This window comes from Nyctereutes procyonoides, unplaced genomic scaffold, assembly GCF_905146905.1.
Source record: "Nyctereutes procyonoides isolate TBG_1078 unplaced genomic scaffold, NYPRO_anot_genome, whole genome shotgun sequence".
NCBI lineage: Eukaryota > Metazoa > Chordata > Mammalia > Carnivora > Canidae > Nyctereutes > Nyctereutes procyonoides.
Window position 1 is genome coordinate 23,948,929 of NW_026575030.1, and position 26,531 is coordinate 23,975,459.

The following is a 26,531-nucleotide window of genomic DNA, read 5'->3' on the forward strand; positions in this document are numbered from 1 at the left end:
CACGGTAATTTATAAAATTTGACAAAATGAGGGGTGCCTGGTGGCTCAGTCATGATAGGGAGTCCTGGGAGCAAGAGCCCTGCCTCTTGCTCTCTGCTCAGCAGGGAGTCTGCTTCTTCCTCTCTCTGCTCATGTGCACTCTCTCTCTCTCTCTCTCCCTCGCTCATTCCCTCTCTCAAATAAATAAACAAAATCTTTTTAAAAAATAAAATTTGACAAAATGAAAGCAAAATGTATTTTAAAAAACAAGGTAATACCAAATGAAATGATAAGGGACTTGGCATGCTATACTTCATTTTATATATATATATAAATAAATAAAATTATTTATTTATTTTTTTTAAATTTATTTATGATAGTCACTCACACACACACACAGAGAGAGAGAGAGAGAGAGAGAGAGAGAGAGAGAGAGGCAGAGACACAGGCAGAGGGAGAAGCAGACTCCATGCACTGGGAGCCCGTTGTGGGATTTGATCCCGGGTCTCCAGGATCGTGCCCTGGGCCAAAGGCAGGCGCCAAACCGCTGCGCCACCCAGGGATCCCCAAAATTTTTTATTTTTAAAATATTTTATTTATTTGAGAGAGAGAGAGTGTGTGTGAGAGTGAGAGCATGAGCAGAGTGAAGGGCAGAGGGAGAAGCAGACTTCCCACTGAACTGGGAGTTTGATCTGGGACCCTGGGATCTGACCCAAGCCAAAAGCAGATGCTTAATCGACTGAGCCACCCACGCCCTTCAGCATGCTACACTTTAAAATGCAGTCTTCCACAGACTGGTAGAAAATATTTGAAAAGACATAACTGATTAAAAAAAAAAAAAACACACACACCAAAACTGTTATCTGAAAATATAAAGAATTCTTACAATCCAACAATAAGAAAACAACCTGATTTTAAAGTGGGCAAAAGATCTCAACAGACACCTCACCAAGAAAATATACAGATGGTAAATAAGCATATGAAAAGATGCTCAACATCTTAAGTCTTTAGGGAAATGCAAATTAGAATAACAATGAGCCACCACTACACACCTAGTGGAATGAGAATACCAAATGCAGGCAAGGGATGTAGAGCAATAGGAACTCTCTTATGTAGCTGGTGGGAATTATGCTAAGTGAGAGAAGCAAGGCACAAAAGACCATGTGCTGTATGGTTCCATTTCTATGACATTCTGGAACTATGGGAACCAAAATATGACCAGTATTTGACAGAGACTCACTGTGAGTGAAGAAATTGATTACAAAAGGACTGGTGGGAATTTTGGGGGGTGATGGAACTCTTTTTTATATCTTCGTATCTTTGTATCTTTTATATTTTGTGGTTGTTACACGATTGTATTCATTTGTCAAAACTTACAGAACTGTACACTAAAAAGTATGAATTTGCTATATACAAATTATACCTTAATTTTTAAAATGAAAGAAAGTCCATAGCACTCATATACACAAATAGTGTACATGATTGGAAGACACAGTGAATGGAAAAACCTCATGTACAATAGCAAAAAAAAATGTTTAGAAACAAACATAACTGGAACTATTCTATGTAAGAAAACTACAAACACTCTTTAAAGAGGAGGAGATGGAGACCGGTAACGTGTTTATTTATTCTTTTTCTTTATAAAAATCTTTATTTTAACATTTAAAAGAAAGAATCACATGTTCATCCTGACAGCTTTACCAGATTTGGCCACCCAATAAGTTACACACACACGTAGGTACTTGGAAGGTTATTGCACGCCTCTTTCACTGATGGAGTTCGGCGAGGTGGCCACTCTCCCTGCAGTAGGACCCAGAGTGGGTCCTCCACAAGGAGGCCTGACTCGAAACAGGCTGTGGGGAGGTCCAGGTGAACCTCACCTCCAAATTGTGAAACTAGTGACACTGCCACAATTCCACAAAACCTGAACGAAGAAGCAACATTCTTTGTTCTTGGTCACAGTATCTCAACACCATGTCAAGGTGTCCGCTGTCTGCAATTTATAAGTTTAGTGCAAATCCAATACAAATCCCAATGAACTTTTTTTTGGACACAGATCATAAACTCGAAGTCAACCCTAAAGTTCCTAAGTAAAGATAAGCACACAGGAATAGCTAGGAAAATGGTGGGAAGGCAGAGCTCTTAGGGGAAGTAGCCCTGACATTAAAAAATTTAACATAGCTTCTCTGTTCCAGAAACAAAGTACATCTAAAAATCTAGTCCGTGTATGATAAAGGTGGTATCTCAAGTACTAAGGCAGTGCTAATCTCTTTAATAGTGTTGGGACAACTGGATAACCATTTGGAAAAAAAAACCATAACATTTGATCCATTCCTCAGATCATAAAGAATAAATTCCACATGTATCAAAGATCTAAAAGTAAAAAAAAAAAAGCATTACAAATAAAATGGGTGACTGTAACCTCAGTGATGGGGAAAGCTTTTAAAACATGACCAAAATCCCCAATACAGTAAAATAAACAATTGATCGATTTTACTATAAAAACCATTCACACAGGGCGGGGGGGGGGGGTTGGCGGAGGGGGTGGGAAGCCACCATAAGCAAACTGAGAAGACAAACAAATTGAGAGGAAACAGCCTGAACATATATCACAGATAAAAGATTAAGATTCCTGATTTACAAGGAACTTTCAAAAATTGAGGGAAAAGAGACCAAAGACTTGCCCGGACAAGGATGCCCCGCACCGCACTGTCTTCCGGGCAAGTCGGGGAGTACGAAGCCGCCTCGTAGGGACAGAGGCGCAGGGCTGGGTCTGCGTGCCGCCCGGGGTTAGAGCCCCACCGCCCCGGGGTTAGAGCCCCGCCGCCCCGGGGTTAGAGCCCCGCCACCACAGAGTTAGAGCGCCGCCACCACAGGGTTAGAGCCCTCCGCCCCCGGGCTTAGAGCCCCGCCCCGCTCCGCCCCGACCCCTCTATGGGGCTTGGCGACCCGCCGCCCCAGGTTTAGAGCCCCCGGGCTTAGAGACCTCCACACAGGGCTTAGAGCCCCGCTGGCCCCGGGCTTAGAGACCTCCACACAGGGCTTAGAGCCCCGCTGGCCCCGGGCTTAGCGCCCTACTGCGCTCCGCCCCTACCCCCACCCCGGGCTTGGATCTCCACTGCCCGGGTTTAGAGCCCTCTGCCCCCGGGCTTAGAGCCCCGCCGCGCTCCACCCCGATCCCCCGACCCCCCCGACCCCGCCCCCCGCGCTTAGAGACCCGCGGGCCCTGGGCTTGGAGCCCCCCGCACCCCGGGCTTAGAGCCCCGTCGCCCCAGGTTTAGAGCCCCTGGCTTAGAGCCCTCCACACCGGGCTTAGAGCCCCGCCGGCCCCGGTCTTAGAGCCCCGCTGGCCCTGGGCTTAGCGCCCTACTGCGCTCCGCCCCTACCCCCACCCCGGGCTTGGATCTCCACCGCCAGGGTTTAGAGCCCTCCGCCCGCCCCGGGGCTTAGAGCCCCGCTGCGCTCCACCCCGACCCCGACCCCCCCCCCGACCCCGCCCTCCGGGCTTAGAGCCCCGCGGGCCCTGGGCTTGGAGCCCCCCGCCCCCCGGGCTTAGAGCCCCGCCGCCCTCCGCCCCGACCCCCCCGCCCCTCCCCCGCGCTTAGAGCCCCCGCCCCGCCGCCCGCGCGCCCCTCACCATCCTCCCGGCGTGGGCGCGCCTCCAGTCCGGCTCCCCGGCTCCCCGGTTCCCCGGCTCCGCGCCGGCCTCGGGCTCGGGTCACGCAGCCTCCCGGCCGCGAGTGGGCGCGCGAAGGTCGGGGCAGCGGGCGTCTGGGCGCGGGGCGCGGGGACGGGGACCGGGACGGGGACGGGGCGCGGCCCTCCGGTTGCCTCGGCTGCTCCGCTCGCGCCGCCCGACCGCCCCCGGGCCCGGGCCTCTTCTTTCACTTTCTTTTCTCTGAAAACCACAGCTGCCTGGGTGCCGCCTCTAGGTTGTATCACCCCTTTGGGACAGATGTTCGTGTCAGACCACTTTGAGGTCCAAATTCTGGGCTCTGCGGTTCTCAGGTGTGTAACCCCAGTCGGTGGAATCTGTGCTGAGCGGCTTCAGGTTATCGTGGGGACTAAAGGAGGCAAATAGAAGAGAAATATTCCTCGGATTTCTTTCCGTTATTGAAAACAGGTACTACTGTCGGCCTGGCACCAAAACTTCCTTTTGAAAAGGAGTTTTGGGGCAACCTGTGTACGCACCATGGGTAATTGAAGAGGGCTTAGTAGAAGAATTATCTTTCTGGGTGGAGGCAAAGGGTTAAGGGAAATCAGTGAGAAATGGCAAAGCAGCCTCCCCCTCCCCTTCCCTCCCCTTCCCTCCCCTCCCTTCACTTCCCCTTCCCTTCCCTCCCCTCCCCTCCCCTCCCCTCTCCTCACCTCCCCTCCCCTCGCCCTTACCATCCGGCCTGGAGGGACCCGGGTAGGTGCGGACTGAACATGTTACCCCAAGGCAAGTCCAGCTGTCCTTTGCTAGAATGGCCAATCCTCAAGGGAAGGGTTTGGGGTGGAAAGGAGTATGAGCTTTATCAAAGGGGCCAGCCACCTGGGGAAAAAGCAGACTCCTATCTAAAAACCAGCTTAAATATTTCTTTTTAAAGAAAATCAATTTAAAAAGCAGTTAATCAGCAAAAAGGGGGAGCACAGTGGTCTGCAACACTTAATTTCATGGAGATTTAAATGGTGCCAGCTACAGGTGTGATATTTTTTTATTACTGTGCTGGGTGCAGAGAGGTTGTGTATTGGTCCCCCCCCTGCACCACCCCGTCGGGGGGGGGGGAGGTTGTACAAGAGGGTTTGGTTCTACCTCTTTCTAGGAAGCAACGCATGATAGATGCGCAAAGAAAGGTTTAATCAATTATGTGGCCTAAAGGTGCTTGCTAAAACTTGAAGACTACTAGATTGGCGGGAGGGGTGGAGGCGGCAGCTCCAAAACTGGTAAGAGCCATACACCTACAGGAGAGAGCCCTGCCTGGGAGCCCTGGCTGCGTTCTGGACTCAGCAAGGGAAGCACGTTTCCCAAATCAGTTCCCACTGAGTCCTCCTACCTTCCTGTCTCTTGCTGGTACTTTGCGTTGCTGAACTCAGCCCGCCATCAGGGCACAGAATGGAGCTGATGCACCCCAGGCAGTGGATTTTGATATCACATCTGCATTTTAAAAAGATATGTACGAAATATTAGGAGCACAAGCAAATAAAGGATTCATAATTTTAAGACAAGATTGAAGGAAAGTTTCCACAGTAGTGGCATTTGGGTGAGACTTGGAATGAAGAGTAGGACATTTCTAAGTGGAGAATGACGCAGAGGGGCATTCCAGAGAGAACAGAGCAAAGGCCAGAAGAAGCAAAGTATAGATCGTGGCTTGGAAAAGCTGATAGTCTGCTGTGAGTGGGGGCTTGGGAGTGGGGAGTGGGGGCTTGGGAGAGAGGAAGGGGCATGAGGTAAGCAAAACAATGAGAAATCCCTGACGGCCATGCTGTGGCATCTGAACTCTATGTTCTAGGCCAGTGGTCCTCAAAATGTGATGCCCTGACCAGCAGCAACAGAATCACCTGGAACTTATCAGAAATGCAAATTCAGGGGCCCAATATCACATCTATAGGGTTAGAAACTCTTGGGGGGGGTCTTAGCAATCAGTGTTTTATTGACACCTCCAGTGATTCTGACCCAAGATCAAGTTTGCTCTAGGCATTGGGGAGTTACTAAAGGTGTATTTCAGAGGAATAATGAGATCAGAGCTATTGTTTTTGTTTTTTTAAAAATATATTTTTAAGATTCATTGATTTATTTTAGAGAGAGAAAGAGCATGAGTGGGAGGAACAGAGGGAGAGGGAGAGAGAATCTGAAGCACACTCCATGCCCAGCACAGAGACTGACGCAGGGCTCAATCTCACGACCCTGAGATCACAACCTGGGCTGAAACCGAAACCGAGAGTCTGATGCTTACCCTACTGTGCCACCCAGGCACCCCAGAGCCATTGTTTTTCAAAAGGCTGGTTGAAGTGACATGAGGAGAGGGGGGTGGAGACAGAGTCTTTAGAGGGTATTTTATTCATTCTGGTGAGAGAACTATGGACATGCCAGGTAGACAGTGAGAGTTGAAGTGAAAGAGAGGCAGGGCTGGTGATGATGGATATGCAGGAAACAGGATGGGGAGAAGTCAAAGGTGCCACTAAGGCCACATTTTAATGTGCTATAAATGTAATAGATCTTACACTGTCTGTTGTTTTCCCAGGAAGTAAAACTGAGTTTTCTCCTCTATGAAATAAGACATTTAAACGAAATGGTTTTTACACTCTCTTTCAATCCATATTTCAAGTGAATGAAGCTTCTGAGTGATAGGATAGATCTTTGCAAGGCTCTGTGTGGCCAGGGTGGTAACCTGGCCTGGTAGTGTCAGAATTGAGTTGAAGTATAGGACACCCAACCGATGTTAGAGAAGTGCTTGGATGTATGGAGGCCCACACATGGGAATTGGGTGCAGAAGCTTTCTGTCTTCAGAAAACATCAAATATCTTAATACTATTTTCTCTCTTTTTTTTTTTTTTAAAGATTTTATTTCTTTATTTGACAGAGAGAGAGCACATACAAGCACGGGAGCAGCAGAGAAGAGGGAGAAGCAGGCTGTCTGCTGAGCAGGGAGCCTGATGCAGGGCTCGATCCTTGGTCTCTGGGATCATGATCTGAGCCAAGGGCAGATGCTTAACCTACTGAGCCACCCAGGGCGCCCCTCTTAATACCAGCTTCAATTCCTTTGTTCCTTTGGAGAGAAGGTGTCCTGATTTGCTGGTACCCAGTGAAGCATCTGGGTAATCCAACACTGATGCTGGAAAGGTGAAAAAGAAACTGTAGGAGCAAAGAGGGGGCAAGAGTGGTTTGATAGGGTATGACATCCGCTTTCCCTAGGAGAGAAGAGATGAAGCTGGTAGCCTACTTTTATCTTTGTAATAACCTCTGTGTTAAGAAGAAACAATACATGTGATTTCCACCACCCAAAGTGGCAACAGTGAAGTCAGTCCTGTTCCATTTTGCTGTGATGTTATTTAGCAAATAGCTACACACAAAATCAGCTGCAGACATCTGTGCAGCACATGATATACCTCTACACTGCTGGTGTTGTAGAGAACTCCCAGAATCTCATCCTAAGGGAAGAGAAAAGAGGAGCAGGAGAGGAACACAGAAAATATGTTCCTAATATGGATAAAACTTTATTAATTTTTAAGATACTATTGATTTATTTATTTGAGAGATTGAGCACACGTGCTTGAGAGCGTGGGGAGAGGGGCAGAGGGAGATGGACAAGCAGACTCCACATTGAGCTTGGAACCCCATGCAGGGCTCCATCCCAGGACCCAGAGATCATGACCTGAACCCAAATCCAGAGTCAGACACTTAACTGACTCAGCCACCCAGGTGCCCCTGGATATAACTTTATTTAAAGCAGATACAGATGATAATACCTTCCACAGAACAAGAGCAGTAATCCAAAGGCTAGGATCCAGAACTTAGCAGGACCCAGAGTTTTGCTTTCTTGAAGCAAATTTAGCTAAAAGATCAGTAGACCCAACAATCATAACAGTAAAGACTTTCATGAATCATCAAAAACTAAATGAATAATCTGATTTTTAAGAAAAGACCTATCACTTAAGCTTTCTTAACTCTTAGAAAAAGGAAAAGATCCTGGATTTTTAAGTTCTTCAAATAGGACATCATCCTTGGAGGAAATCTACTTTGAGCACTGTGCAGGAATCCATTTCTGAGAGAAGCCCAGGATAATGGGAACTCCTCAGCCTGCTCCTTGGAGAAGTCTCCTGCAGGAGGCAGGGTAGCCTGGGGGTGTGGAAGCCCTAAGGCCCGACTACCTTCTTTGGATCCCAGCACTTCTACTTATAAACTATGTGACCTTTGTCAATGTACTTCTCTCTATGCATCAGTTTCTCAATTATAAAATGGGGATAGCATTAATAGTCTCAATCATAGATGCAAAGCCCTTTATCAAGAGGATAAAATACATCCATAATAAATATTAGCTATTGCCATCTGATTAACAAATGTATACCCATGTATATGTGTATTTTTAGGAAAAGAAAAAGACCTCTTGTTCATCTGTTTCGGAGAGAGGCTGGGACGTGGATAACCAGATAATTGGCTAGTATAATTTTCTTCAGACTTAGAGAACCATTTAAAAGCACGTTTTGACATGCCATATATTCCTAATAGTAGATTCAACTCACCTTGTCTCTGTCCAGAGAGAGCACCATGGAGAAAGATTATGAGGGAGAAAATAGGATTTGGTGGGACTTAATAAAAGAATGGAAAAACTGCTATGGTGGGGGCTATACTACTGAGAAAGTGATGGTCTTTGGAAACTAAAATAAGGTTATTTATCTGTTACACTGGAAGCAGGGTACACCTAAAAAAACTACAGTAATGGGATCCCTGGGTGGCGCAGAGGTTTGGCGCCTGCCTTTGGCCCAGGGCGCGATCCTGGAGACCCGGGATCGAATCCCACGTCGGGCTCCCGGTGCCTGGAGCCTGCTTCTCCCTCTGCCTATGTCTCTGCCCCTCTCTCTCTCTCTGTGTGACTATCATAAATAAATAAAAAATTAAAAAAAACTACAGTAATATCCAGAGGAAAAGAGTGTTCAGAAACATGTAGTATTAGTATGACGGGGTAAATGCACCCCATATGGCAGATTTTAAGAATCAGGAGGGAGCAAGGACCAAATTAGAGGCCTGGTCAGAGTTCAGAGGCTCAGTGTTGTGGAGTAAGAAACTCAGTTTTCCTAATCAGTGGTGAGGTCTCCAGAAATGGCTTCCTTACTTGCCTCTGTCAGAGATGTAGGGAACATATATCCCTCTGCTGGGCTATTAGTAACCTGAGTCAGGCAGCAAAAAATTATGAAGCACCAACTGTGTATCAAGCTCTGTGTTGTGAAAAATAGCCTTATTCCATTTATTACCAAAGGTTGCCCAATCTCTGCTTCTGGCCCCTTTTCTGGCCATGGTGAGGGTGGTGATGGGGGGGGATGTGGGTCTCTAATTTTCCATAATCAAAGCCTTCCTCCCCACCCCCATCCACACTAGGATTTTACTCATAGGGTACTTAAGGAGCAAACAAAGAAACAAAAGGCTACCTCAGAAATGGCAATAAAAAAGAGTATCAATTGACAGGGACGCCTGGGTGGCTCAACGGTTGAGCGTCTGCCTTCGGCTTAGGGCATGATCCCCGGGTCTTGGGATGGAGTCCCACATTGGGCTCCCTGCTTCTCCCTCTGCTTGTGTTTCTCCCTCTGCTTGTGTTTCTGCCTCTCGCTCTGTGACTCTCATGAATAAATACATAAAATATATTTTAAAAATTTTTAAAAAGAGTATCACTTGTCAGCTACTATTTCAACTGAAGAACACAGAAGATGATTTCAGACCCACGACACTCCACACCCTCTGCTCCCCAGATGACCCAAGAATGAGGCACAATACATATAAAATTACACAGATATTTGGAGCTTTTATCTTCCATAAAAAGTAACACTCCAGAAATGACAGAGTAGGAGATTCTTACTCTTACATCCACGACTTCTTGAAATGAAAAATTTTATTTTATTTATTTTTAAATTTTTTATTTATTTTTTAAAAGATTTTATTTATTCATGAGAGAGAGAGGGAGAGAGAGGCAGAGACACAGGCAGAGGGAGAAGCAGGCTCCATGCAGCAAGCCCAATGCGGGATTCGATTCTGAGACTCCAGGATCACACCATGAGCTAAAGGCAGATGCCCAACCGCTGAGCTACCCAGCCGTCCAGAGAGGAAATTTTTTTTTTTTCGGAGATGAATAGTTTAAAAAGATGTTTCTTCAACTGTGTCTTTTGATAGCTTGGCTCAAGACATCCTTCCTGCAGTCTTCTTACTCAATTCCTTTATCTTTCAGCTCCTGTTTGACACGTTTCAGATAATCGGGATCAGGGTAGCCATACCTGCAGAAGGAAAAAGGTCCTTAACTTCTTCACAAATGGTCTTAAAAAATCTGTACAGTAGATTAACATGTAGTGTTGCAAACATTCAAAAACAATCCTGAAGACAAATGACTTATAATCACTTGTAAGTGTGCAGATGTAAGTGCTCTGCCTGGTAAGTGAGCCTAGCTGTCTGCCCAGGATTGGCCTTGAGTAAGACTTTTTATTTTCAGCTCATGGTAAGCAGTGACTCTCCTAAAGTCTAATAACTACACTATATTTTTAGGGAGGGCAACCATATTCTACAGAAGAATTTTCAAATATGGGACATTTTTGAAAAGCTTAGGATGCATTCCCTTTTGAACACTAAAGGGTCTGAGGCATTCTATTTGAGTTTCATAAAGGGCAAGTAAAGAACAACTGGATTGCTGATGATACAACTTCCACCACTACTAACTGAGACTTTTCCTAGAGTACTATTGGCCAAGTGATTTTAGGATCTCTGTGGACCATTCGGGAGGGGAGGGTAAAAGAAAGGGTGATTTTAAAAGAAGGCAAAGTAAATAATACATAAAATATTACTCAGCCACGAAAAAGGATGAAATCTTGCCATTCGCAACAACATAGATAGACCTAGAGGCTATTATGTTGGGTGAAATCAGAGAAAGACAAATACCATAGGACTTCACTTATATGTGGAATCAAAAATACAACACACACACACACACACACACACAGAAACAGTCTCATAAATACAGAGAAGAAACTGGTGATTGCTGGGGGAAGGGGGCTAGGGGTGGGGGTGGGGGGTAGGCAAAAGATGGACTAGGAGGTGCAACTACCAGTTGCAAAATAAAGGACAGATGGTAACTACACTTATCGTAGTCAGCACTGGGCGATGTGAAGAATTGTCAAATCAACTGTTGTACAACTGAAACTAATATAATATTGTATGTCAACTATATTTCAAAAAAATACTTTACTGTATCCAATCCCACTGCTCTACAGTCTCCTTACAGCCACCTCCTCAAACTGCCATATTTTACAACCTCTAAATCCCGCTTAGCAATCATTATGTTTCAGAAGGTTCTCACTTTTGTGGCCCTCCAACACGGGACGTTTTGTGGTGGATATCATTCCATGTAATGACATCTGAGACTCCTAGTGTTCGAGACTCTCCCACTGTGAAAATCAGCTTTTGCTCAAAGGCTCTACAAAGCAGTCTCAAAACCTTATTTCCTTCTTCATTATTAGGCAAGTATGCCGTTCGTTGTACTCCAGAGTATTTCTTTCCTGGGTTTGGGTGCTCTTTCTGTGTGAAGACAAAAAAAAATCACATGAAAACACTCCCCAAGTCTGAATTTTACTGTACAGATAGATGTACTCATTTGCAGATGCAGTAAGTTAAAAAAAAATACCGAAGGTTTGCATATATTTGCAATAATTCCTATTTCTCTTTTTCCCTAAATTCTTGCCAGAAATACTATCCATCTTCTGACTTGCCCCATTCTAACACATAACCACCACCCACATTTTCTCTGCCTTAGCAGACACAAAAGATACCTAAGTTATCAGCAAACATTGCTACCTTTATTACTGTTGTTGTTGTTATTATTATTATTATTTAAGGCCCTTGAATATAGAAATATATATGAAAATACATTCCATGTATTTTTCCATTTATGGAAATAATTCCTCAGGAATCCAGAGACAAGAGAGTCTCTTTTGCTCTGATAATTCTAGCATCCTGGAAAGAAACCCATGTACCTCAGAAACACTTACTGTTTGTATGCCTCCTTTCATGTTATAATCAATCACAATGGAACCGCAGGATTCATAACCTGGAAGTGAGTCTTTTCGGAAAGTGAAAGTCATGGTTCCCTCTGGCTGATTGCCTGTCTGGATGCCATAGGAAGTCTGGCACACGGGACAGACCGGCTTATAGGACAAGGCTTTGTCGATACAAGGGGTGCAGAATGCGTGCTTGCACTTCAAGAGCACGTGTTTGTTCCTGATGATGTCCATGCAGATGCTACATTTTTCCTCTTCCTTGTCCTCCCCTGACCCCCCAGAACTGACAGAGTGCTGGAGTGTTGGGGAAGCCATTTCTGAATCATTACTGTCAGTGTCCATGGGTGTTTCGTGGTCCTCATTCCCTTGATCTCCAGTCAACAGGGACAATTCCACTTTTTTACAGATATACTGCTTGGCCTTTGCCAGGTGACTTGGCAACCCAATCAGAGTCACGGACTCTTGATTTAGCACAAAGTGTATGTCTGGATGCATTGTTCTAAAGTCATCAGCGAACTTGGTCCCATGTAAGAGCTTTCTCTCTCTGCCCAGATGTTTCAGTGAAAGAACTTCTCTTACCAGCTGACTTGACACATGTTGATAGGCTTCGATGAAACTTCCGTAAGCATGGACAGACAGATCGAGTTCCTTGTCCTTAGGTCCAAATAGAATGTGCATTTTCTTAATGTTTCCACAAATCTCACATTGAGTGTTGTACTTTTCTTCTATCTCTTTCACCTTCTGGAGTAATTCAGCTTCTACAAGCTTATACTGAGCGGTGTCAACTTCAATCCCATTAATCAGGCATGTGAGAGCCGATATTTTCACAGGTCCCATGACAAGATTTTCAGGGTCTTTTAGGGTAAAAAAATATCTGGCAGAAGAAATGTCATCTTGTGTCCCAAGGAGAGTTAATTCCCTTCCTTTCTCCTTTATAAGGAGCTTTGTAAACCGTTGATTCAATTCCTGTTTGATCTTATTTGCCTCCTTACTGTCTTCAAAAGCAACACATTCCTGCTCCAGCAGTCCTGCAGTTTTCTGAAATTCACTGACAAAAGACTCTTTAGCAGCTTCGAGGTCACCTGATTGATTGGAGATGAAGTCTAAATAGACAGTACTCAGAGAACTCTCCTGAACTGTTATTTTTACACCGAATCTTTTCTGTATTGAGTTTATTGTATCAGGATAGATATATTGGAAGTATTCAAAGAAAGGCAAGGGAATTTCAAGATGGCTGCTTTTTTCTTCTGCCCTGGTCTTTGGTTGGGAGGGGGAAACACAGCTGTTCTGGTCCTGCTGAGGGCGCGACTCCCTCTCCCCTGTCCAAAGGGAAGACTCATGTTTGTGCCCGGTTTCTTGGAGTTGCTCTTTCAAGAAGTGATGTATTTTTTCAATATCTTCAAAGGTGCCACACACCTTCTCAATTCCATCGTGCCCCTCCATCTTTTTGACCTTGGGGCAGATAGTGGTTATCTGTTCCCTCTGCTCTTTAGAGAACAGGTTACAATTCAGGTCAGCCATGACACAAAGAAAGATCTGAAAATTTAAAAGGAATAAATAAAATCTCTCAGATGTCAGCCCTACACTCTCCTGTCAGGACAACGCCTAAAGACCAGAGAAACCACCAGAAGGTGAGTTCTTTCAAATCCTTTTTGCAGAGGATGTAGCAGGCCTCACCCAGAGGTTCTCAGCTCTGTCTGCACATTAGAATCACTTGGGGGAATTAAAACAAAACAAAAGGAAAGGAAACAAACCAACAAGCCAAGGCCCAGGGACATCTCCAGAGAGTCCACTGTAAATGTAGAGTCTGGGTACGAGCATGTTCAAAAAGTGATGTGGACAAAAAGCTGGGCTTCTAGAGCCCTCTGCTATCTCCACTACTGGGGAGTGGGGAGGAGGGAAGGCACTTCCGCTTTCTGGGCAAGTTGCAGTGGTTCTCACAAGAGTCTGTGAGCTTGGAAAGGAGCCATAAATCTGAAGAGGATGTTTTTCCCTATTCACTGTGTTTTCTCTTCTTCAATTCTCCTCCCCCCCCCTTTTTTTTTTTTTTAAAGTTTTAGGTTTCTTTTTTTTTTTTTAATATTTTTTATTTATTTATGACAATCACACAGATAGAGAGAGAGAGGCAGAGACACAGGCAGAGGGAGAAGCAGGCTCCATGCACCGGGAGCCTGACGTGGGATTCGATCCCGGGTCTCCAGGATCGCGCCCTGGGCCAAAGGCAGGCGCTAGACCGCTGCGCCACCCAGGGATCCCCCCCTTTTTTTTTCTTAAACTGAGTACCTAACCGCATGAGGTATTGGGCCCTCTAAATTCCATCCTTGAGAAGCTCAAATATAGGACAAAAACACCAGCTGAAGCTGAGAAAAGGACATGCAAATTGAATGTAATACAAAAACAAGGTTTCTCTGTTCTGCTCCCCTCAAGGATTTTGCACCTGCTACTTCCTCTGCATGTAACATCCTTGGGCCAGATCATCCTTCAGGTGTTGCCCAAATCTCGCCATTTCTCACACCTTCATCAGGGCCACCCTGAGTCCAAGCCGTTGTCATCTCATTCCTGGCCTGCTGCAACCCTTCACCTTCTGCTTCCACTCTGGCCCCTTCCTACACTCGGCCCTCCACACAGCAGCCAAAGTGAGCCTTTAGAAACGTAAACCAGATCAGCCCGCTCCCCTGGCTCAAAGCCATCAGGTGAATCCTCTAAGACTGAAGTTAAAACCCAAAGTTTCTACCTTCATCCCCCAGGGATCTGACTTTCGGTTACCTCTTCGAGTTCCTCTCCTTTCACTCTCTCCCTTGCCCACTGTCTGCTAGCCACACTGGGGGTTAGAGCCCATCCTGGGGCTCAGGATAGAAGCTCCTGTCTCAGGGCCTTTGTACTTGCCCTTCCCCCGGCCTCGAACATTCTTACCTCACTTAGCTAGTAGCTCCCTTCATTCATGTCTCTATCCAGACATTACCTCATGTGAGAGGTTTTCCCTGATATCTTATTTAAAATAATGGCCTGTCATTATCTGTCATCTATCCTATCTTATTCTTCTTCCTAGCACCTCTGGCAGACATTTTATATATATATATATATATATATATATATATATATAAATTTTATGTATATATTTTTATATATTATATATATATTTTATTACATATATATATATTTTCCTATCATTATCTTTTTCCCTCACTACAATGTAAGGTCTCTGAGAGCATGGTCTACGCTCCTGGCTGTATTCCCAGCTCCTGTGACAGTGCCTGGCACACAATAAGCAGTTGATATTGTCTCAGGCCAAATGTCTCCTCCTCAGAGAAGTTGCTTCTGACTTCTGGTCAGAAGCAGCACCACCTCTTTCCCCTTCCTCACTTTGGCTCTGTCACCCTCTAAGGCAACACCCTATCATATTATCTTCTCAGTACATATCACTCACTGCCTGAAATGTTTTCATTTATTTTGTTTACTTGCTTATTGTCTTTCTATGTACCCCCCCCCACCCAGAGGGATCTTGTCTATTATGTTCACTTCTGTGTCCCAATGCCTAAAAGAGTACCTGCCTCCTAGTAAGTCCTCAGCAAGTGGTGGTTGGATCAATAATGAAAGGAATGGCCAATGGAGGGGAAGGTACAGGGACCTATCCCTCTGCCCCCTCATTTAATCCTTACCTTTTGGAGACAGGAATCCATAGCATGAGGAATACCTTCTCCCTCTGGATGCTTCTCATCAGACCTCACCTCTTCCTGTGACTGTGTCAGCGAAGACATTCTGGGTCTTGCATTCTTCTCTACTGGATTCTCAGTGGGCTCCAGAAAAATAGTCAGAAGTTTGTTGTCAACGATAATTTGATGTTTTTCTTTCTTCAAGACTCTCTCTTTAGCTTCAATGGAGACATTATACACACACATACACATGGGTAAGACTAAACCTCTTATTCATGCATCTGTACCCTGTCCCAACAGCTTCCCGAGAAGGCCACTCCCTGCATCCTGGAATGGTGGGTTGGTGACAGGGCACTGTCAAACTCCAAAGTGGGCAGGTTACATTTTTGTTTGTTTTTAAAGATTTTATTTATTTATTTGAGAGAGAGAGAGAGAGAGGAAGAAAGAGAGAATGCACGCAGGTGCGCCCCGCATGAGCAGGGGGCAGGGAGGGAGAAGCAGACTCCCTGCTGAGCCGGGAGCAGACTTGGGGCTCTCGGTCCCAGGACCCTGAGATCACGACCTGAGGAAGGCAGACACACTTAACCGACTGAGCCACCGGGCACCTCCAGCTTACGTGTTACTGTAGAAATGAAAAGCTCATGATAAGGGTATAAAGTCCATTCTTTCAGGCTTCCGAAACTGTCTCCAGTTTCCCATTTCAATGATATGGAATAATACTCATTCTATAAAGTCAAACGAAAAGAGCAGGAATCAAAGATACAGCCTCAGAATTTCGCAAATGTAGGTCGATGGCCTGAATTCGTAGGAAAAAAAGGCTGCAAAGAAATGCACCAGATCGGCTCCAGGGTGGTTTTCTTTATTCTTTTCTCTCTCTCTTCTACAGTGAGCATATATGACTATTTGTAATTCTTGGAAAACAAATCAATGGAATAATTGAAATATGAAAGTGGAATGCCTAGGGCAGCCCGGGTGGCACTGCGGTTTAGCACCGCCTTTAGCCCAGGGCGTGATCCTGGAGACCCGGATCAATGAGTCCCACATCGGGCTCCCTGCTTGGAGCCTGCTTCTCCCTCTGCCTGCGTCTCTGCCTCTCTCTCTCTGTCTCTCTCTGTGTGTGTGTCTCAGTAAATAAAAAAAAAAAATAAAGTGGAATACCTAGGGCACCCCCGGGGGGTGGGTGGGCGGGGGGATGCTCAGCGGTTTAGTGCCTGCCTTCAGCCCAGGGCCTGATCCTGGAGACCCGGGGTCAAGTCCCACATCGGGGTCCCTGCATGGAGCCTGCTTCTCCCTCTGCCTGGGTCTCTGCCCAACCCCCCCCCATCAATAAATTAAAAAGAAATAAAGTGGAATACCTAAATGATAGGAGTTTAGAGGTGTCTGGAGGAGGGAAAGGTGCTCTTCCCAGAGCTGAGAACTCTGAGTGGGGGTGAAGATGCTGGAAAGCATCCCCTCTAAAATGTGGTCAGTGCAGATCCCTGGCTGGGCCTCCTGGGCTCCGGCCTCCCTCTGGAGGCAGCGGGGGCCCCGGTTCGGGTCCCCAGCAGTGGGTGCCATCCTGTGTAGGTCAGCGGAGCTGGGGGGGGGTGGGGGGACCCCGCGGGCCCCGCCGCTCTGCACCCGCTCTGCACCCGCCGCTCACCTGCCCTTTCCAAGAACTTCACCTGGAAGGTGCCCTGGTCCCCGGGGTGGGCGGGCTGCACGCTGCACTCGCCGCCGCCCGAGCTCCGGCTCTGGAAGTAGACCCCCAGCTTCCAGCGCGTTCGCGGGCCGGCCTGGGGCACCCGCACGAGCAGCGGGGACGGCGGGCGGAGGGCCATGGCTCGGGACGGCGGCGCCCGCCGCAGAGTTTCAGTTTCGCTTCTCGGAAGTCCCTCCCCGAGCCCTGCACGGGCGCTCCCTTCCCCTCCTGCCCCTCCTGCCCCTCCTGCCCCTCCTGCCCCTCCTCCTCCTCCCTCGGGCGCCCTTCCCGCGAGCAGGTAGGTCGGCTCGGGGTCCGCAGGTGGGGGGACCGCCCGCAGGTGAGGCCCCCGAGCTCCTCTGCCGGTGCCTTGTTACTGTCACCTGCAGCGGCCGGGACTCACTCGAATTCCCGGGGAAAACCTCCCTCGTCTCCTGACATTTGAATCCGTTCACCTGCGTTAGGACGGGGCGCCAGGTAGCTCCCTCCGGCCGGCCTCGCAGCCGTGATGGGGCTCGGGGCTCCCACCCGGGTGCCAGGGGGCGAAGATGAGCGCAGAGGCCCTGCTGGTGAAGGCAGGCGGACTTGAGTGAATAAGGAAGCAAAGTCTCTTAAGGCCTCCAAGCGTAAGTTTGAAGCAGAGACTTTTTTTTTTTTAGGTTTTATTTACTTACTTACTTACTTACTTACTTATTTACTTATTTATGAGAGACCCAGAGAGAGAGGCAGAGGCACAGGCAGAGGGAGAAGCAGGCTCCCTGCGGGTGGCCCGATGTGGGACTCGATGTGGGACTCGATCCCAGGACCCTGGGGTCACGCCCCGAGCCCAGGGCAGACGCTCAATCACTGAGCCATCCAGGCATCCCTGAAGCAGAATCTTAAAAAGAGTGAGAGGTGGGGAGCATCTGAGGCACTAGAACCCTTGAGACCCAAAGCGCATTGGGAGCCGCCTTGGAGAAGATGAGATGGGACAGGGGAAGGGTCTAGACCAGTGCTGACCAATATAGATAGAGTGGGAGGTATAGGTGCAATTTCAAGTGTTTTAGAAGCCCCGGTTTAGAAAGGATATGCCCATTGATCAGTTAACACCTGCGGGAAGTGGCCTATGCACAAAGTTGTTCTGCACCCCCTTTTTATTACAACAGCAGAAGATTGGAAACTCCTTAAATGTCCCTAAGTAGGGAGACCTAGAAGTTTAATAGCTTATCGGGCATCTATATAATGGAATGCAAAGAGCAGTAAAAAGAATGAAGAAGCTCTTGATGTGCAAACCCGGAAAGATCTCTAGGATACATGACATGAAAAGGGTGAGATGCAGAAGAGTGTGTAGATGATGCTACGGTGTGGGGAAAAAGCCTCCGGAAAGATGCAGGAGGAGCTATTGACACTGATTACTTCTGGGAAGGAAATGTGGTGAGGTGGGTAGGAGGGAGCCTTTCACATTCTTTTAAATTTGAACCAGTAATATTATACCTATTCAAACAGTAAAATGTAAAACTGAATATATTTTAATCCTTTAGAAGAATATATTGCCTCAAGGCAAGAGGCTCTGAAGCTCTGAAACGAAATGGTGTCAATAGGAAAGGAGGGTAGGGGCATATTTGAAAGTGATTTAGGGGTGCCTGAGTGGCTCAGTCAGTTAAGTGTTCAACTCTTGGTCTCAGCTCAGGTCTTTTTTTTTTAATTTTTAATTTAATTAATTTATTAGAGAGAGTGTGTATGTGAGAGAGAGCACAGAGGGAGAAGGAAGAGGGAGTAGCAGATTCCCCACCGAGCAGAGAGCCCGATGCAGGGCTCGATTACAGGATCTTGAGATCATGACATGAGCTGAAAGCAGATGCTTAACCAACTAAGCCACCCAGGCACCCCTTTTAAAAAATTTTTTAAAAATACTTTATTTCTTTATTTATTCATGAGACACAGAGAGAGAGAGAGAGGCAGAGACACAGGCAGAGGGAGAAGCAGGCTCCCTACAGGAAGCCCAATGTGGGACTTGATCCTGGGACTCCAGGATCACTCCCTGAGCCAAAGGCAGATGCTCAACTGCTGAGCCACCCAGGCGTCCCTTAAAAATTTTTTTAAAAGATTTTATTTATTTATTTGAGAGAGAGTAAGCAGGGAGGGGCAGAGGGAGAGAGAGAGAGAATCTCAAGTAGACTCTGCACTGCCCATAGAGCCCAATGCAGGGCTTGATCTCACAACCCTGAGATCATGACCTTAGCCAAAACCAAGGGTCGTATGCTTAGCTAACTGAGCCACCCAGGTATCCCTCAGCTCAGGCCTTGATCTCAGGGTCATGAGTTCAAGTCCTGCATTGAGCTCCACACTGGGCATGGAGCTACTAAAAAAAAAAAAGAACAGAAAAAAGAAAGTGATTTAGTTGGTCAGGACCCAGTGATGTGGGTTGGATATGGCATAAGGGAGAAGATTCTAGATTTCTGACTTGAGTGGGTAACTGGTCTATCGGTTTACTAAACTGTGGCATCCAGGAGATAAAGTGTGGATTTTGGAGGAGTTGGTGAGAGTAGAGAGTTAGGGAGTGGAGATAGATTATGGGTCCAGTTTTGCAGAGTCTGTGTGGAAGGGTACTGTGGGACATACAGATGGAGTTGAAATTTGGGGATCAGGGGATCCCTGGGTGGCTCAGCGGTTTAGCGCCGTCTTCAGCCCGGGGTGTGATCCTGGAGACCTGGGATGGAGTCCCATGTTGGGCTCCCTGCATGGAGCCTGCTTCTCCCTGCCTATGTCTCTGCCTCTCTCTCTCTCTATGTGTCTCTCATGAATATATAAATAAAATATTTTTTTTTTAAAAAAAAAGAAAAGAAACTTGGGGATCAGGAGAAGTATAGCCTAGGGATAGTTTGGGAATCATATTTGCAGCTGGTGAGCTGGAGCTTTGAGGATGGATGAGATCACCCTGGGAGGGTGGGCCAAATAAGCAGAGAAGTACTTTTCAGACAGAGTCCTGGGGCAATCGATTAAGGAGTAAACCAAGGAGGTGAATCCAGGGAAAAGGTTAAAGGCGAGAACCCACATGAGGGGCATAGTAGAAGCCAAGAAGGCAGGAATCAAAGGAATCAAAGAAGGAAATGTTGTAGAAAGCAGTCAAGTAAAGATTAGGACAGAAGATAGACTGCTGGGATTAACCCCATGGAGGAGTGGGGTGAGACAAGGGGCCAGACCACAGTGTGCTGAGCGTGAGGAGAGTCAATCCTTCATGCTACCCACGGACAGAAAGAATCAGAGCCGGTGATGGAAAATTGGGAAGGTGTTTGTTCTTATTTCTGTTGTTTTTAACGCAAAAAAGACTGGGGTGCCTGGGTGGCTCAGTCAGGTTAAGTGTCCAAGTCCTGATTTCGGCTCAGGTCATGACCTCAGGGTCATAATCTCAGGAGCTGGAGACCCAGGTGGGGCTCCCAGCTGAGCGAGACTGAATGGGGCAACATGCTCTTTCTTTCTTATTTCTTTGGGGTTAAATGAATGCCGCCCCCACGGCCAAGTCTATCCTTAGGTCTTCAAGGAACATCCCTAGGTCTGAAGGAAAAAACAAATGCCATAACCTGTGAAGCAAAGCCCCGGAAGCCCCCAGCGAAGGCGACACCAAAGTCATCCTTCCTTTGTGAAAACAGGAGTGCCCTCTGGTGGCAAAAATGTATCCCGTCCTTGCATCTTAGGATTCTGTTGGACTTGTTGCTTTTCCTGCCTGACCTGTAAGAATAATAGTGCTCTGCTGCTGTAGATAGAGCAAAGCTTTTTTTCTTTTCTTTTCTTTTCTTTTCTTTTCTTTTCTTTTCTTTTCTTTTCTTTTCTTTTCTTTTCTTTTCTTTTCTTTTCTTTTCTTTTCTTTTCTTTTCTTTCTTTTTCCTTTTAAAGATTTATTTATTTGGGATGCCTGGGTGGCTCAGCGGTTGAGTCTCTGCCTTCGGCTCAGGGTGTGATCCCAGGGTCTGGGATCGAGTCCCACATCAGGCTCCTTATGGGGAGGCTGCTTCTCCCTCTGCCTGTGGTCTGCCTTTCTGTCTCTCTCTCTCTCTCTCTCTCATGAATAAATAAATAAAATCTAAAAAAAAAATTACAAAAAAAAAAGATTTATTTATTTGAGAGAGAGAGAATGAGCAAGGGGGAGGAGCAGAGGGAGAAGGAGAAGCAGACTCCCCGCTGAGCAGGGAGGCTTATGTGGGGCTCCCAGGACCTGGAGGTCATGACCTGAGCCCAAGGCAGCCGCCTAACTGACTGAGCCACCCAGGTGCCCCCCCAGAAGTTTTCTACAGCAAAGGCGTTAGAAACCATCTCAGAGGGCTCAAGGCAGCTGTGTGGGCAACAAAGGAAGGTAACTGTGTGTTTAAGCATTTTCATCAGCATTCTCCTAAAAATTCAATCTTTAATTCCTCCCTGTTAGATGGATAATCTTAAGATATGTTTTCACGGAGTTTCTGATTTTTCTCCAGATATTCTCCTTTCTGATTTGATCAAGGATATTTAGCACAAACTCGGTGACACACACCTTCCACTGGCACAAGCACAGTTCCCTCTTTCTTCAAATATCCTCCAGGGACTTCACTCACTCTTAAGGCCAGTTTTCCCTCTTTTTTTTTTTTTTTGAATGCTGTGCTCAGTACCTCTTGGTATCATCCTCCTCTTCTAGATAATGACAAAGCTCGCTCGGTCTGCCAAGGCCTGGGTCTGCCCTCACCTCCACAAAGCTTTCCCTGCTGTAGTTCAGGGAAGTAGTTCTCTGAACTGTCCTTATGGTTTCCTTCTCTGAACTGTCCTTACAGTTTCAACTAGAACCTCTCTGTAAGAACGGAAGGTGAACGGCAACAATAGCAGCAAAAACAATGTGTGCATCTTCACCAACGAAATTATAAACGACTCAAGAGGGGCACCTGGGTGGCTCAGTGGTTGAGCATCTGCCTTTGGCTCAGGGCATGATCCTGGGGTTTGGGGATCGAGTCCCACATCGGGCTCCCCAGGGAACCTGCTTCTCCCTCTGCTATGTCTTTGCCTCTTTCTGTCTCTCATGGATAAATAAATAAATAAATCTTAAAAAAAAACCCACAAAAACGACTTAAGGTCAGAAATCATGTTTACTCTTCGTTCAGTGTATTCTTACCAAATTCCCTAAGACGCTAGTCAGTGCTTACTGCACCCTTTCTCTTCATTCCTAGAAGCGGGCAACCAGATCTGGGCATAACAGCTTATATCTGGAAACGCAAAATAGAGTACAAACCTTTGAAGACTCCAGGAGCCTGGAGGATGGACTTTTCCCAGGTAAAGAACGTAAGTGCATATAAATGATGAACCTTGATCAGCACACGAAGAGTTCTTCCTATAACAGCTAGAAACCTGAGGTCTTTAGTTTTACTTGGAATTCTTCTTTGGGTTTAATAGCCCAGTGAAAGCTTTCATCTTGCACCACGTGCGGGATGGGGAATCAAGAATTTGCTAATGTAAGCAACAGAGCCAACATGAGGATGAGTGATTTTTTTTTAATATCACCTCAGTGTCATTTTGATTCTATCTACTCATTCCACAATCTGCCTTCGCAGGATGAGGGGAGGAGGATGGAGGAGGAAGCAGAGAAAAAGGCACCTCATTTGTTTAAACTGAATATTCCATGTTTGGGCTTGTGTCATGAGATAAGCAATTTAAAGTAGGTCCTTACTGGTGGATAGGGAGGCATAACTGATGAGGTTCGTGTTCCCATGTGTCCTGTTCTGTCTGGAGAAACCCCACAAGCCTTTGGAGATTTGAGGGAGTTGGGGATCATTTTGGTCTGTGACCTTTGGGCCTTGAAAAGCAAGTGTAAATGTTCCATTCTTCACCTCATCCCAAATTAGAAGTGCACTGGCCTCCAGGTCAGGGTTTGCTGGGACGTGTAGTATTTCAAGTATGTCAGGTACAAAGATTAAACAAACAAACACCTGTTCCCCTTCCCCTTCAAACCTCATAGTTTTTTGCAGGGTTTTTGTTGCTTTGTGTTTATTAGGCTGTATTTGTCATCAGTAGTCTCCAGTCTGTTGAGTTGCAGTTTTTTTTAAGACCACTTTTATTTATTGCAGGGTTCCAGAGCAGCAGCTTCCAATGAGAAATCAGGTAGGATCACCTCACTTATGTTTAAGAGGATCTCTGCTCAGATCTTTCCACTGTGGAGAAAGGGGAATGTAGAAGCAAAATGTCTCCCCCACTCCCCAGGTGCTCAGGTGTGGGATCGCAGGACATTGTGGCCACCCAGCACATGCTTCGCCAGGGAGACTGCTTCAGGGGCAGTGTGACACCAAGAGACATGTTCTCTTAGCCCTCCCATTGATCCTTGCCTTTGCCCACAAGATGTGAGAATCTTCCAACCTTGGCCCTAGAGCTGATGATATTGGCCAAGTGACCTACTGATTGTCCCTTTGTTTAACAAGGGTCATATGAGCCGAATGGAACCTGCCTAATCATAGGAGTGGCCAACTTGCGATTTTCAACCAAAGCACAGGCCAACTGGATTTGTCTATTCATGTGCTGCTTCTTTTATTTTTTTAATTTTAAATCTTTTTTTTAAGTTTTTATTTATTTATTTGACAGAGGAAGGGACAGAGAGAGAGAACACAAGGCGGGGAGCGTCAGGCAGAGGGAGAGGATGAGGCAGGCCCCCCATTGAGCAGGGAGTCCTATGTGGGTTCCATCCCAGGACCCTGAGATCATGACCTGAGCCGAAGGCAGATTCATAACAGACTAAGCCACCCAGGCACCCATGTGCTGCTTCTTTTAGGTCTTTAAGGCCACCAGAAATCTTTCTAAGTGGCTCAGATCAGAAATGGAAGTTGAAGTAAAATGTAATTAATTACCCCATTTTATCTATCTTAGGACCCATATTTTTTCCCATCCCTGAAATAGGGCTACTCCCTATCAGTCACTAAAGTGCCATGGTTTAATTGGCATCATTTCCCCTCTCTCAGTGGCATATAATAATGATGCCTTAGGTTCCAGGAAATAGAGTGTCACAGGTGGGGTTCTCCAGGAAGCAGAAACTGACATGGAGTTAGAGGTACACGGGGATTATTGTGAAAGGAAAAGAGAAACCAGATTGGGTGGGTGGAGCCATCAGATGATAATGAACACCTGACAAAGCTCTGCCCATCGCAGGAACCCCACATTGTGCATAAATGGCCTTGCTCAGCCATTAATGGGTGCCACCCTGAGGATGGTGTGGACCTTGGCTGGAAAGCTGAAATGGACCCTGATTGGCTAGCAGCTAGAAGCTGTTGCCTAGCCAAATTGCCCCTTCATAACTGCATTGAGCATGGGGTGGAGCATGGGGGGGGGCGGGGGTCTGAGCAGCACCTCTTTTTGTCTGCCACCTACAATAAATATAACTTTCAGCTGGTTTTAATTCCACCAGAATTGTGCCATGAAACTAGAGTATGATGAAGGATTATTTACTGTGGCACTATCAGTGCTCCACACACGTGCTGGACCTGGCCCCCCACAGGAGCATCCTCAACCAGTGACTCAAGGCAGTGGGATAATTTTCCCCCTCCACTGGTGGTGTAACTGTGAGACACATGAGCTGCACTGCCCCCTAGTGGAGTCCAGCTTCCTTTGCTCCATAACACACTCCTTTCCTTCCTAGTCCTGTCTTACTTTCCCACTCCACCCTGGTCATTGGCACCCACCCCTGGTGTTTTCTAGAATCACCTCCCAAGTAAACTTGCATTCAAATCGTCACCTCAGAGTCTGCTTTTAAAAGAACCCCAAACTGAGACACTGACCAAAGCAAACAAGTTATGAATAAAAGAAAGCCTCCATACATGTTTGACTCATAATTCCGTCATTTCCAATGCATGGGCCTTAAGCATGGATGCTCTCAGAGTCATCATTTTTACACAAATTTTTAAAATCTCAAGAGTCCCCATACACATAGTTTTCTCACCACCATCTCTGTAACATAGCAGCTCCCATTTATTGAGTGCTCACTGTGTGCCAGGCACAAAATTAGGCACTTCACAGGTGACCTACCACGAAAAACTCTTGTATATCCTTAGTCTAATTATGTGTCTGGTTGAAAAAGAGCATCAGAAGGGGATGAGAGGAAGCTCATCTCACTTTTTGCACATGGGAAACTCAGTCTCCTGATGTGAAGTGGAATTACATCCTTTTCAAAGGAACCCTTTGCTCATTTCTTTCTTTCTTTTTTTTAATCTTCTCTCCTTTTACAGAGATTGCCACTCTTGAAGAAGGCCACAGTTGGCAAACTCCCATTAATCACAGTCATTTCACAATTTTAAAAAATAATGAGAGTCAGCTGTGTGAAGTCCTTCAGAATAAATTTGATTGTGTCTGTACCCTGGTCTTGCCATCCCCGGAAGGTAACAGTGGACCTCAGCAAGTCTTCAGAGAAATGCTCATTCCTGGGCTGGAGCTATCTGTTTGGTGGGATGACCTCACCAGGCACGCTGTTGATGTTGTGGTCAATGCAGCCAATGGAGACCTTATTCATGCAGGAGGGCTGGCCCGGGCCCTGGTGAATGCTGGTGGCCCTGAAATCCAAGAGGAGAGCAGAAGATTAATTTCCCAATTTGGGAAAATACCAACTGGTAAGATAGCTATCACAAATGCAGGGAGGCTTCCCTGCAGATTCATTATTCATGCAGTTGGGCCTCAGTGGACAGCGACAGATCGTGATGCATGTATCTGTAAGCTGCAGGAGGCCATTGTAAATATTCTGGATTTTGCCACCATTACCTATCCGTACATTAAGACACTAGCAATTCCAGCCCTGAGCTCTGGAATTTTCCAGTTTCCTCTGGACTTGTGCACACAGACCATTGTGAAAACTATCTATTTGTATTACCAAGGGAAGCAACTGGACAATAATTTGAAAGAAATTCACCTGGTAAGCAATGAGCACCCTACTGTTGTTGCCTTTCAAAATGCTTTGGAAGGAACCCTAAGGCTGAACAAACGGGGATCCTGGATAAGTCAAGAAGCCACCTCTCCTTTTGAGACGCTAACTGTGAATGATGTGACTCTCCAGATTGTCCAGGGCTACATTGAATTGCAGGAGGTAAGTCTTTGTTCTCTCATACTGCCAAAGCAGATCCCTGAACTGCTTACTACCTACCAAATATTTTTTAAATGTGTACCATTTCAGACGCTATTTAGAAAGCATCTTGTTAGAGCCAAGAGTATGGACTTTGGAGACAGACCATCTGGATTCGAATGCTAGCTTTGTCATGTGCTAACTGGGTGATCTGAATCGAGTTATCTTTTGGACCTTGGTCTCCTCATCTGTAAAATGAGAATAATTGTAGCACTTATATCAAAGAGCTGGAATCAATACACATAAAATATTTAGAATAGAGCTTGGCACGTGATAACTATTTATGATTATTATTGACATTTATTCTTAGGCACTATGAGGAAGTAGGACAATCTTTGATTCCAAGAACTTAACATCTATGATACTCTTTATATATAAGAAAAAATTCTCCATTTGA

At 46.2% G+C, this 26,531-nt stretch overlaps 3 protein-coding genes across 7 annotated transcripts in view; 1 reads left to right on the forward strand and 2 right to left on the reverse strand.

Annotated features, from left to right (window-relative positions):
• The window catches only part of PARP15 (poly(ADP-ribose) polymerase family member 15), a 44,530-nt gene extending 40,689 nt beyond the window's left edge, over window positions 1-3,841 (reverse strand). For both annotated transcript variants that reach the window (XM_055316443.1, XM_055316442.1), the window contains exon 1: window positions 3,617-3,841. In XM_055316443.1, the coding sequence (XP_055172418.1) occupies window positions 3,617-3,619 (3 nt within the window). In that variant the 5' untranslated portion in view covers window positions 3,620-3,841. The remainder of the gene's footprint in view (window positions 1-3,616) is intronic.
• Window positions 3,842-9,420: 5,579 nt separating this feature from the next.
• On the reverse strand, window positions 9,421-17,201 carry DTX3L (deltex E3 ubiquitin ligase 3L). Its single transcript, XM_055315777.1, has 5 exons — window positions 17,008-17,201; window positions 15,372-15,583; window positions 11,704-13,248; window positions 11,016-11,233; window positions 9,421-9,942 (listed from the first exon to the last, which is right to left on the reverse strand). Exons 1-5 carry the CDS (start codon window positions 17,183-17,185, stop codon window positions 9,873-9,875), a joined length of 2,223 nt encoding a protein of 740 aa, XP_055171752.1. The 5' UTR covers window positions 17,186-17,201; the 3' UTR covers window positions 9,421-9,872.
• Window positions 17,202-17,277: 76 nt separating this feature from the next.
• The window catches only part of PARP9 (poly(ADP-ribose) polymerase family member 9), a 36,798-nt gene continuing 27,544 nt past the window's right edge, over window positions 17,278-26,531 (forward strand). Inside the window, exons 1-5 of one of the 4 annotated variants that reach the window (XM_055316436.1) lie at window positions 17,281-17,344; window positions 17,511-17,672; window positions 22,215-22,326; window positions 23,109-23,142; window positions 25,251-26,098. In XM_055316436.1, coding sequence (XP_055172411.1) covers window positions 22,303-22,326; window positions 23,109-23,142; window positions 25,251-26,098 — 906 coding nt within the window. In that variant the 5' untranslated portion in view covers window positions 17,281-17,344; window positions 17,511-17,672; window positions 22,215-22,302. Of the gene's footprint in view, window positions 17,345-17,510; window positions 17,673-22,214; window positions 22,327-23,108; window positions 23,143-25,250; window positions 26,099-26,531 lie in introns of all 4 variants that reach the window. The other 3 variants (XM_055316438.1, XM_055316435.1, XM_055316437.1) reach the window with 3 other exon arrangements.

What these genes read in the sequence shown, in the direction of transcription:
- DTX3L (XM_055315777.1), bottom strand. Translation starts at nt 17,185, where the DNA reads ATGGCCCTCCGCCCGCCGTCCCCGCTGCTCGTGCGGGTGCCCCAGGCC. An exon ending in TGAAAGGAGGCATACAAACA is followed by an intron (nt 11,234 to 11,703) that starts GTAAGTGTTTCT and finishes GTCTTCACACAG; the next exon opens with AAAGAGCACCCAAACCCAGG. An exon ending in CGTGTTGGAGGGCCACAAAA is followed by an intron (nt 9,943 to 11,015) that starts GTGAGAACCTTC and finishes TTCCTTCTGCAG; the next exon opens with GTATGGCTACCCTGATCCCG.